The sequence below is a fragment of the Bos javanicus genome, chromosome 9 (assembly GCF_032452875.1).
Source record: "Bos javanicus breed banteng chromosome 9, ARS-OSU_banteng_1.0, whole genome shotgun sequence".
Lineage (NCBI taxonomy): Eukaryota > Metazoa > Chordata > Mammalia > Artiodactyla > Bovidae > Bos > Bos javanicus.
In genome coordinates, this window is record NC_083876.1 from 67,626,201 (window position 1) to 67,638,646 (window position 12,446).

Sequence of the window (12,446 nt, forward strand, 5' to 3'; positions counted from 1 at the left end):
AGACACAGCTGCTAAACTGCAAGCTGTTAAAGACAAAGCAAGACAAGCCAACGACACAGCTAAAGATGTACTGGCGCAGATTAAAGATCTTCACCAGAACCTTGATGGCCTGAAGAAAAATTATAATCAACTAGCAGACAGTGTAGCCAAAACAAATGCTGTGGTAAAAGATCCTTCGAAGAACAGTAAGATCTCCTTTATCACTTTGATTGTTGCATTTATTTCTTCATACTCTAAAAGTATCCTAGACTCAGCTGCTAGAGCAGGAAGGAGCCCTCAGAGTGATGCAGTCTGCCCTCCTCCCTTCGTAGACTGGCCCCAGGAATTGAATGCCTATGGCTCCAGAACTGGAATACAAGACTCCCAGCTCCTCACTTGAGCTTATCTTATTCAAATTTCATCCGTTAAGAGGAAATTAAGAATTCTCAAAGCCTGCATGGTATTTGGCATAGGGATGCCACGTACTTTTTAATCCTTTAGTATAATTGAAAATGCAGTTATACTTGGGAAATTATATCCTCAGAGTTGTTGAAATTCCATGGAACCTAGAGGTCAAGGAGCACTCTAATTAGCAGACCTGTTAGAAGAGAATACTAAATGGGATCAACTTGAATGCATTCAAATTTGGAAAATACTGGTCTTTTATTACTTAAGATTCTAGTTAAACATTACCAGGAAATTAAAATATTTGCCTAGTTTATCAAGAATATTTCTTCATGTCTTTTATATATTGCATTAAACTACATTGAGTTAAATATGGATTTACTGAGAAAATGTGGGAGAACTAAATATAGTAATTTAAATTATTAAGTAATAAGCATTATAATTTTTAATATTGTTTTACTCTTTCAAGTAATAAAATGCTGTCTTCATAAGTGCTTGTACCAAAGGAGATGCTTGATTCTTTGTACTTTACAGTCTCAAGTGATTAGCCTTCTTTATATAGAACCAGTGTATTTACTGGGAATTAAAACATTTGTAGAGTGTAATAACAAAAACACAGTTATTGATGTTATACACTGTACAATCCAGATTACTGTTTGGGGAGTGGAGCCTGATTTTTCAGCATCTTTGCCTCAGATCAAAGGCTAATGATACTTTGAAATAATAGATACTACTAACCTAACTCCTTCCTGGGCAAGGAGGAGTGCAAACATAGCTAAGTGCACTTCAGAGTTAGGGAAAAGGATTTCACTCCTCATTATTTGTTCAGGAAAGGAAAAAAGAAGACATATAGTTTTTCAGTTTTTATTGTGTAAACCCAGAGTTAGGGTCCCCCAGTGGTTCAGATTCCATCTGAATAACTGGTTCACAGGCATGCCAAATCACAATACCTAACCACACACCCCCCCTGAAAAAAAAAGAATGAAAAGAAGTTTTAAAGTAAATATCACTCTTTTATGTTATCATTTCATTCATTTTCAGACTGATTCTCAAATGAGAGTGGCCTTATGTAATATTTACCTCCCTTTTGTGATTCTATCATCTATGAAAAGAAATAGTTAATATCTATAAACACTCATTACACGGGGTCTGTTTCTATCTTATTAGAACATGATAATAAAACTCCTTTTAATATGAACAGTGGCCTGCTAAGTGACATGTTTTGTGGATTTTTATTTGATAACTCTTGTTTGATTTAAAATGGAGTGAATTTGTAATTAGCACCTATTGTGAAAAGTACTACTTTTCTTGACAGTCACTACTTTATAATATCTATGAAAAATATTTTCTCACGAATTTTCTATTTTTTCTGTTTTACTTCCATATGAAATTACCTGCAGAAATCAGTATGTATATATTTCCTTGCATATCTTTTAGTAATTTTTATGCTTGATTACTTATTGCAAAAAGCTTCAGCTTTGCATGTTTCCATGTTTTAGTATGGCTTTAAACATTGGATAGCTCTTCTTTCCAGTGTCACAGTAAGAATGCTAGATATAGAAAAGGAATTAGTGTGTGAATGCGTGTTTGAAACATTAGTGAAATATGTTATCCATATTAAAGTAGAACATTGAATTCTTCCATAGATTTAACTGAATTATGATGCTTCTGATAATACAAATGCAGTCACTGAGGTCCAAATGACTTCTTTCTAGCAGAATTAAAGTACATCACATCTACACTGTTGTTGTTGCTTTTCCCCCAAAACTCATTCCCCACTCCTTACAAGCGATTATTCTCAACTTCAAGAGAATTATACTTGGAGAAGCCTAAAATAGAATTAATAAAATTAGATCTTACCAAATGAGCAATCACTGAGATATAAAAATTTTCTGTCTTAAACACCTCAAAGTTTTAATTCCAAGTCAAAAACAAAAGTACAGAGTAGAAAATAATAAAAATAAAACTGAACATATCTAAACCTGAGAAATATGACCAAGTCTATCCTCAGTGGAAAATGAGTGCAATTATATTACTAAAAAGCTTTGAAATAAACAAGTTAGGCAATCAACTCTAAGGACCAGACAGAATAACTAACTAAAAGAAAGAAGATGAAAAAGAGTTAATAAATTAGAAGACAGAAAATAATAGATGTGATAAATTCAAGAGATGTATCTTTAGAAATATAAAGATAAGATAATTAAAGTTTTAAATTATATCAGTCTTTCTGTATCAAAGATATTACAGCCATTAGGTGTTCCCCACACTATTTCTAAACATGTTGATATTTGCTCAGCTACATGATATTTAAATTAAAATGGGATGTTTAAAAAAAAATATTTTAGATGCTTGACCTGCTTAAATAAAGGAAAATGAAGAACAAATAGGCAAAATTCTGCAGGAGATATAACTAGATAAGGGAAGAAATTTAGCACATAAGAGAGGACTTTGCAAAACTCTAGGCTAATAAACGGAGAAGGCAATGGCAACCCACTCCAGTACTCTTGCTTGGAGAATTCCATGGAGCCTGGTAGGCTGCAGTCCATGGGGTCGCTAGGAGTCGGACACGACTGATCGACTTCACTTTCACTTTTCACTTTCATGCATTGGAGAAGGAAATGGCAACCCACTCCAGTGTTCTTGCCTGGAGAATCCCAGGGACAGGGGAGCCTGGTGGGCTGCCATCTATGGGGTCGCACAGAGTCGGACATGACTGAAGCGACTTAGCAGCAGCAGCAGCAGCAGGCTAATAAAGTTTAAACTCTAAAGTAGTTTTCTAATAAAACATTGTTATCAAAATCTATCTTCAGAAATAATTTTAAAATCTACACAAATAATCATAGGAAAAAGTGAGAAGTCTCCAAATACTACAGCATAAGAGAATATCAGACTCAAAATCACAGATGATTTATTTTTAAAAACCTTCAAGAAGATAATTTCTATATTACTTTGACTGTTCCAGAAGACAGAGGGGCAAAAATAGCAAGGGATAAGGGGACTTCCAGGTTCCATTCTGAAACATTTGGTAAAAACTTCTGGGAGCTTTAAAAGAAAGGGATCTATTACTTGTCTAAGCCTAAGTAGTCCCTGCATAACAATTTTTTCATTTCCATGAATCTAAGTTTATATCCCTTTTTCTCACTTCTAGAATGATTTGAAGAAAATCATAGTAATATTGGGGAATTAAAGGAAGGGAGAAAATGGACAAATGGTTTATTTAAAGTGTAAAACTGAAAGGCTAACTATCTTTATGCTGACTCCCTATACAATTATGTAACAGGAGCTTTGAGCTCAACAACCCTCATTTCAGGAGAAAATAGTTCTTGATCTAGCAACTCTATTAGTTAAGGTTAATAATAGACCTATGTTCTTTTTAAACATCGCTAACAATATAACTCATATTTGTCAGCATGAGTTCAAAATACTTCAAAATATTACTTATTTCCTTTTGCACTCATTTGATTTATTCCTAAAGATTCCACCAGGGCTTCCCTGGTGCCTCAGAGGTTAGAGCGTCTGCCTGCAATTCGAGAGACCTGGGTTCGATCCCTGGGTTGGGAAGATTCCCTGGAGAAGGAAATAGCAACCCACTCCAGTATTCTTGCCTGGAGAATCCCATGGATGGAGGAGCCTGGTGGGCTACAGTCCACGGGGTCACAAAGAGTCAGACACGACTGAGCGACTTAACTTTAACTAACTTTGCCCTCATTTGATTTATTCCTAAAGATTCAGTCTCAGATCACTCCTAGTTCATCAGGGCCAATAACCTTGGACCTTAAGCAGTTTCACTTTTTCATCAGAGTCACAATGACAGAAAACAGAACAGTACATGCTCGGTCAGATAATAAATGACATAGTTTGGATAAGACTGCCAGCATCCTAGGGACAGAATAATTGATTTTCCATGTGTCATGTACCCCTGCTATGAAAAGTACAAGCTGGAAGTCTAAGGATCAGTAATAACCTTCAATTGTTTTAGGGTTAAACCCCTTTCTAATTTATCAATATTCAACCTCCTTTAAATTTTAGCTACAAAAGTGACAGTTTAATGTGATTCAACCTAATGTAAAAAGCAGGAGAATCAACTATTTTTCAAAACAAAAATAAAACTGCAACATGAGAGATTTAAAGTATAATGTAGGCCTTGAGTCTGAAGGTTGCTCAACGTTGAAATATTTTTCAGAAGACGTTTTAATAGCTTTTCTCTTTAAGATGTACAAAGAAAGACAATGAGAAAAAAAAAAAGAAAAACTGACTTTGTGTGGAAACCCTGATTTAAGTACAGTTCTGGCTTGGACAGAGTTGGTGACATTTTAAAGATGCTTCCAATTGCTTGATTCTTTGACTAAATTTCTGTGCTATAAAGGTTAGTTTGGGGACTGAAGCTAAAAATTAAGCATTGAATTAAGCTAATCATATTCTCCATCTTTAATGCTGACTTGCATATTAATCCCAAAGCCAAAGGTGTCAGCCTTCTTTCTCTAACATCATCTCCTCTGGCCTGCTTGGGTCCCAACTAAAATATTTCCATTTGCTACCACAAACTGCTTCAGCTGCCATGGCCTTGCCTTTGCCTTGTGGATAAGATGAAATCCTTTCAATTATCTAGTTAAGCATATTGCTATGTTCATTTCTGTGTGAGTGTGTCTGTGTGTGCAGCATGTGTGTGTGTTTGTACATGTGCACGTGTCTGGGTGTGTGTATATGTATGCATGTTTGTGCATATGTATGTGTCTGGGTGTGTATATGTGTGTGTGTGTGTGTGTGCATGTGCGTGTGTCTGGGTGTGTGTATATGTGTGTGTGTGCATATGTGTGTGCCTGGGTGTATATATACATATGTTTGTGCATGTGTCTGGGTATGTGTGTACATGTGTGCATGTGTGAGATATACACTCATCTTATTCTGTACAGTTGCAGATGCAGATGCCACTGTGAAAAATCTAGAACAAGAAGCCGATCGACTGATAGACAAACTTAAACCCATCAAGGAGCTTGAGGATAACCTGAAGAAAAATATCTCTGAGATAAAAGAACTGATAAACCAAGCCAGAAAACAAGCTAATTCTGTAAGTTCCTTCTGTTTTCAGTATTAATAAATGATTGTAATGTTTGTATTATTCCCAGAAAGAATACTTTCCCCAGTGTATCTTATTGAATGAGCTTTGGTCCTTTTTCTTTAATTTGAAGCTATTTGTTGGGGAGGTGAGGAATGGAAGATTAGATTTTTTCCCATATATTTCAAAAGACATTTCTTGAGAAGAATAATCATCACTTACTGTTTTGTAAATGAATGTTCTGATATATTTTATTATAATTTGAATAGAGTTAATACAGATTGCAAGAATGGAAGCTTTATTTTTGTATACTAAAAAGGCATGGATGAGAACTCCTTATTCTTGATGAAAGCAAAAAAGGCCAACCAATGGGGTTGAAGAAAGATGAACAGACATTCCTATTATAAGGAATAATAGCAAATATGAACAGACATTCCTATTATAAGGAATAATAGCAAAGATGAACCATTGTTTTCTATATATTTTTTGGTTTGAGTCCAAGCAACCAAAAATTAATTTGGTTACAATTTCTATAGGAAGCACTTTACTTGTCTCAAAATTTTGCTCTTTATTAACCCAGTTATAAGACTATAAGGATAGAGGCAAAACTTTCTGGAAGATAACAGCTTAATGAACCAGACAGAATTGTAAATGCCAATCTCAAACTTTAATGAAGTCATCTTATGATTCTTCTAGAAATAGAATGAATATCAGTTTTCATGTTATCATGCTTAAACTGAAATCTGAAATCTTTGTAGATAACCAAACCCTCCATCTCCAAATTAAACTTCCTCTAGAGTTAGTTTGATCTCCTTTAAGTCCAAGGTACTCTCAAGAGTCTTCTCCATCACTGCAGTTCAAAAACATCAATTCTTCAGGTGCTGAGTCTTCTTTATGCAACTCTTACATCCATAAGTGACTGTTGGAAAAGCCATAGCTTTGACTATATGGATCTTTGTCAGCGAAGTGATGTCTCTGTTTTTTAATATTCTGTCTAGGTGTATCATAGCTTTCCTTCCAAGGAGCAAGAGTCTTTTAATTTTATGGCTGCAGTCAGTGTCCACAGTGATTTTGGAGCCCACAAAGTAAAATATGTCACTGCTTCCACTTTTTCCCCTTCTATTTGCCAGGAAGTGATGGGACTGGATGCCATAATCTTATGTTTGAATGTTGAGTTTTAAGCCAGTTTTTAAACTCTCTTCTTTCACCCTTATCAGGAAGCTATTTCGTTCTTCACTTTCTTCCATAAGAGTGGTATTATCTGTATATCTGAGGTTGTTGGTATTTCTCCAGACAATCTTGATTCCAGCTTGTGAATCACATTTTTAGCCGCAGTTTTGTATTTAGTTACCAAATGGAAGATATGGACATTTTTATTATTTCTTCATTGTAAAGGAATTTTTAAATATGCCCATATATTCATCAATTATGTGTGCTTCCTCATCCCATCCCCACCCACTGGGAAGAAAGATAAAATTCTGGCATATAAATATATAAAACCTGTCCCAAAATATAAAATTACTTACTTCACTTAGTATGATATCTCCAGGTCCATCCATATTGCTTCAAATGACATAATTTCATTCTTTTTAATGGCTGAGTAATATTCCATTGTATATGTGTACCACTTCTTGTTATCCATTCCTGTGTCAATGGACATTTAGGTTGCTTCCATGTCTCGGCTGTTGTAAATAATGCTGCCGTGAACTTTGGGTGCATGTGTCCTCTTTAACCATGTTTTTCTCTGGATATATGCCCAAGAGTGAGATTGCTGGATCATATGGTAGTTCTATTTTTAGGTTTTTTTTTTTTTAATTGGAGGATAATTGCATTCCAATATTGTGTTGGTTTCTGCCATACATCTACATGAACCACTCATGGGCATACCTACGTCCCCTCCCTCTTGAACCTCTCTCCATCCTCCCACCCCTTTAGGTGGTCCATTCCACCCCTCTGTAGTCACAGAGCACCAGATTTGGGCTCCCTGCACCATTAATGGGATATCACTCAGCCATAAAAAGGACCACATTTGAGTTTGTTCTAATGAAGTAGATGAACCTATTTTTAGCTTTTTAAGGAACCTCTCTACTGTTCTCCAAAGTGGCAGTACCACTTTACATTCCGAAAGGTGTAGGAGGATTACCTTCAGTTCAGTTCAGTTCAGTTCAGTCTCTCAGTCGTGTCCAACTCTTTTCGACCCCATGAATCGCAGCACGACAGGCCTCCCTGTTCATCACCAACTCCCGGAGTTCACTCACACTCACGTCCATCGAGTCAGTGATGCCATCCAGCCATCTCATCCTCTGTCGTTCCTTTCTCCTCCTGCCCCCAATCCCTCCCAGCATTAGAATCTTTTCCAATGAGTCAACTCTTCCCATGAGGTGGCGAAAGTACTGGAGTTTCAGCTTTAGCATCATTCCTTCCAAAGAAATCCCAGGGCTGATCTCCTTCAGAATGGACTGGTTGGATCTCCTTGCAGTCCAAGAGACTCTCAAGAGTCTTCTCCAACACCACAGTTCAAAAGCATCAATTCTTGGGCACTCAGCCTTCTTCACAGTCCAACTCTCACATCCATACATGACCACAGGAAAAACCATAGCCTTGACTAGATGGACCTTTTTTGGCAAAGTAATGTCTCTGCTTTTGAATATGTTATCTAGGTTGGTCATAATTTTCCTTCCAAGGAGTAAGCGTCTTTTAATTTCATGGCTGCAGTCACCATCTGCCATGATTTTGGAGCCGCCCCCTCCCCGCAAAAAAAAAAATCTGACACTGTTTCCACTGTTTCCCCATCTATTTCCCATGAAGTGATGGGACCGGATGCCATGATCTTCGTTTTCTGAATGTTGAGCTTTAAGCCAACTTTTTCACTCTCCACTTTCACTTTCATCAAGAGGCTTTTGAGTTCCTCTTCACTTTCTGCCATAAGGGTGGTGTCAATCTGCATATCTGAGGTTATTGATATTTCTCCCGGCAATCTTGATTCCAGCTTGTGTTTCTTCCAGTCCAGCGTTTCTCATGATGTACTCTGCATATAAGTTAAATAAGCAGGGTGACAATATACAGTCTTGACGTACTCCTTTTCCTATTTGGAACCAGTCTGTTGTTCCATGTCCAGTTCTAACTGTTGCTTCCTGACCTGCATACAGATTTCTCAAGAGGGAGGTCAGGTGGTCTGATATTCCCATCTCTTGAAGAATTTTCCACAGTTTATTGTGATCCACTCACTCCACATTAAAAAAATGAAAGAAAGGTATAAAAGTATGCTTGAAAAAATCCATTTTCCATGCCTTTTAAGGAAATTTCAACTACTTTTTGAAACTGAAGTTAACAACAAAGAGCCTTATTTTTTTAAGATGTTAGAAATTTGTAAGCAACCAAATTTTTTTCCAGTGGGTTTTGTACTCATTGAAGATTACACTTTCCTAGTTTAGAAATATATTTGTAATCTGGCATGAGTGTCTGGATGTGGCCCTAACACATACTCAGTATGACCAAGAAATTGAAGGTATTTATTTTTAAATAGATTCCTTTTGGTTTGTTGGCTCTGAAACTGAGCGGCTGACATTCTTTTTAAATGAATGGCCTTGTTAACTGGATGAAAGAATGCAGTGAAAATCCAATAGATATAATAATGGAATTCTCAATAATGTTTAATTGAGTTCATGATGATGAATTGGTAAACAAGTTGTATGAGAAATGCCTTAGAGATACCTACTTCTTACTGATTTTTGTTTAGAAGTCTTATTAAGGGTCAACTTTAGAAATAATAATTGATACAGGACTTTCCTGGCAGTCCAGTGGTTAAGACTGTATTTCCAATACAGGGTACTTGGGTTCAATCCCTGGTCAGGAAACTAAGATCCCATATGCTCCCTGATGCAGCCAAAAAAGAAAAAAATTAAGAAATAATAATTGATAGAAAAAAGTAACTTGAGAATATTTGTGTTTCAAAAGTCTCTCCCCTCTTATGAGAGGGATTATATGTCAGAGATTTCTTCTAGAGAAAGAAATAGATACTGCCCTTTGACTTACTTGTTTTAAGATAGATAAAAGAAACATTTATAATTGGAAAACAAAACACAAGGTATTTAAATGGAGAAATCAGCGGCTATCAATGGGTTACCAACATTTTTGAGCAGATACTGAGGGTATATTCAAAATTGTAAGCCAGAGAACAGAAAGTCCAGAGAGTTTCTGTAAAAATGTGTAAGAGTTGAGCAATAAATAACTTTACAATATTAGTTCCTGGTACATTGGGTATGCTGCTGCTGCTGCTAAGTTGCTTAAGTCATGTCTGACTCTGTGCGACCCCATAGACAGCAGCCCACCATGCTCCTCCATCCATGGGATTTTCCAGGCAAGAGTACTGGAGTGGGTTGCCATTGCCTTTTGTTCAGAGAACCATATATTTTCGATACGTGAAGTTGCCATAAAGCAGATGAATTATAACTCCTAGAGATGTTAAACACCCTTAGTGCTAAAATGGCTGCTCTCTCAGACTTTCAGTCCTCAGATGAAGTTTCATCAGTTGAATTAGGCTTCTGTACTGGGCTCTGCCTAATACACTTTGAGAACCCCCTTTCAACATTCCAGTCATGTAATACCCCTGTCATTTTTACCAAGTATACCCTAGCAAGGACAGAAACTCATCGTAAGAAGTCATGCATTTCACCCATGTCCAGTCATTTCTTCTCTAAACAGTAACTGAGGAATATTACCAATAATATGTTGTGTTCTTTATAACACATATGCATGCATGCTTGTGTGCCCAGTCCCTCAGTCATGTCCAACTCTTCACAACCCTGTGCACTGCCAGGCTCCTCTGTCCATGGGATTTTTCAGGCAAGAATACTGGAGTGGGTTGCCATTTCCTCCTTCATGGGATCTTCCTGACCCAGGGATTGAACCTGGTCTATGTCTCCTGCATTGCAGGCAGATTCTCTACCTGCTGAGCCATTGGGAAAGCCCTATAACACATATTAGTTATTTGAAATAACAAAAGAAATAACCAAAATAACTTTAATCCAAATAATAAAAGTGAGTTATCTGTGATTATACTAGCCATAGTATATCTCTACTCTCCTTGTTTAGTCACTAAGTCACATGCACCTTAGCTTTTGTGACCCCATGGACTGTAACCACCAGGCTCCTCTGTCTATGGGATTTCTGAGAGTGGGTTGGTTGGATACTCCAAGAATACTGGAGTGGGTTGCCATTTCCTTCTCCCAGGGGATCTTCCCAACCCAGGGATTGAACCTGCCTGCATCTCCTGCATTGCAGGTGGATTCTTTATCACTGAACCACAAGGGAAGCCCTGTATAAGCTCTATGGCCAACCCTATAAGTCATTATGAAATAAAGATAAAACAAATTACACACATAGTTACTTTTGATACCTAATCCAGCCCCATCAGAAATTTGGATATGATTTCCTGCCAGAGATAGTTCAATCTGTTACTCAGTTTGAATCATGAGTTCCCATCAGACCTTGATTTCTTCCCTTTGATCTTTTTTTTCATGTCAGTGGCACTTACAGCCCACTTGATATTAAATTTGCTCAGTGACAAGATCTTCTCTGCTGATGGTTTTGGATCAATTGCTGCAAATTCCTAAAAACTCACTGTATCCTATACCTCTTCATGAACATCAAAAACATCTGAGAACTGCATTTTCCCTACCTGCCCTTCACCCGATTACCTTTTTCTTGCTTCACTTTATCCTTTTTTTTAGTCTCTAAGCCCCTGGATAACCCTTTGTATAGCTGCTACTTATCATGTAACACCATTTGCCAACCTCTACTGCACATCTGCTTTATAGTATTAACTTCAGAGTAAAAGTTATCCATTTTCTGGTTCTATTTCTCTGTAACTTATTTTGATTCATGTACTCTTAGCATTTTATGTAGAAGGGAAATCCTGTCATTTGTGAAACAAAGAACTAACCTCTTAACTGAAAATCATATAAGCAGGAAGACAAAATCTCCAGCACTTTAAGGCAAATACTCTGGTGACCAGAGTGGACCTCAGTATTGGCCTCCTCAGTTAGCAGTCTGGGTCCCATCCTTAGGGGAAAGGTAAGGGCAGGCAGAGCCATCTACGCAGCAGGCTCCCTAGATGATTCCAGCCCAGGCCGTGCAAAGAGCTCCACTAGGGTGAGCCCCTGTTTTTTCTCAGCACACTCTTTCCTTTACTTGGGGGTGCAGTTTGGAAAGCAGATTAGGTGAAGAAACAGTACAAATATATGACTTACACTGGATCTGTAGGAGGTTCAAGAGATCTGCTATATCCCCAAGATCTGCTATATTTTTTGGAACCAAAAATCTCTCCTTAGCTTTCTCTTTTGAATCTAACCAATTTTGAATCCAGCGCATCCTCTGTGTGGTCTGCATCACCCTTGGGAGGGGTCCTGTGCTGTCTTACACCATCCCTTCTTAGACTCTTTAAGACACCTCCTTGTCTCACCAGAAGAGGGAGACTGGTTTGGTGTCCCAGGCTATCTCCCTTTGAGTCTGCACAGCCCTTTTATGGAGGTAACAGTGATACATACCCCTTGGCTTCTCCCAAGTGTGAAAGTGCTATAAAGAATGAAAAAATGAAAATTCACCCCCAGTGAGGACCAAGAGGCTTCTGGAAGCCAAGAATTTACATCAGTGGTGTAGAGACATTTTATATGTGTCTCTACCTCCTACTTTGAGCACTGACACTAACAAAGTAACAGAATCTCTCTCTGAGTCCAAGCAACTACATTGCTGTCCTAAAAGCACCACTTTGATGGTACACAGAAATGAAAGAAAATTAAATGGAATAATCAACTAGTGTTATTTGTGATTGAAGAAAGGCTCCCTAAATGTAAGTAAAAACTGGTATGAACAGTGTCAGCTCTATTCATATAGGAATTTCTTTCTTAGCAATTTATAGTAATTTTTGAAGTACCAGTCAAAAGAAAAAGGAGCTGTTAAATACATTAGTGATGATAGCCACTGGAAATTGTTTCCATCCCATTTC

The 12,446-nt window shown here is 37.4% G+C and overlaps 1 protein-coding gene across 1 annotated transcript in view; it reads left to right on the forward strand.

Moving 5' to 3' along the window:
* Positions 1-12,446, forward strand: part of LAMA2 (laminin subunit alpha 2) — a 706,382-nt gene that overhangs the window by 614,238 nt on the left and 79,698 nt on the right. The window contains exons 43-45 of the mRNA XM_061427935.1: positions 3-185; positions 1,785-1,790; positions 5,298-5,452. Coding sequence (XP_061283919.1) covers positions 3-185; positions 1,785-1,790; positions 5,298-5,452 — 344 coding nt within the window. The remainder of the gene's footprint in view (positions 1-2; positions 186-1,784; positions 1,791-5,297; positions 5,453-12,446) is intronic.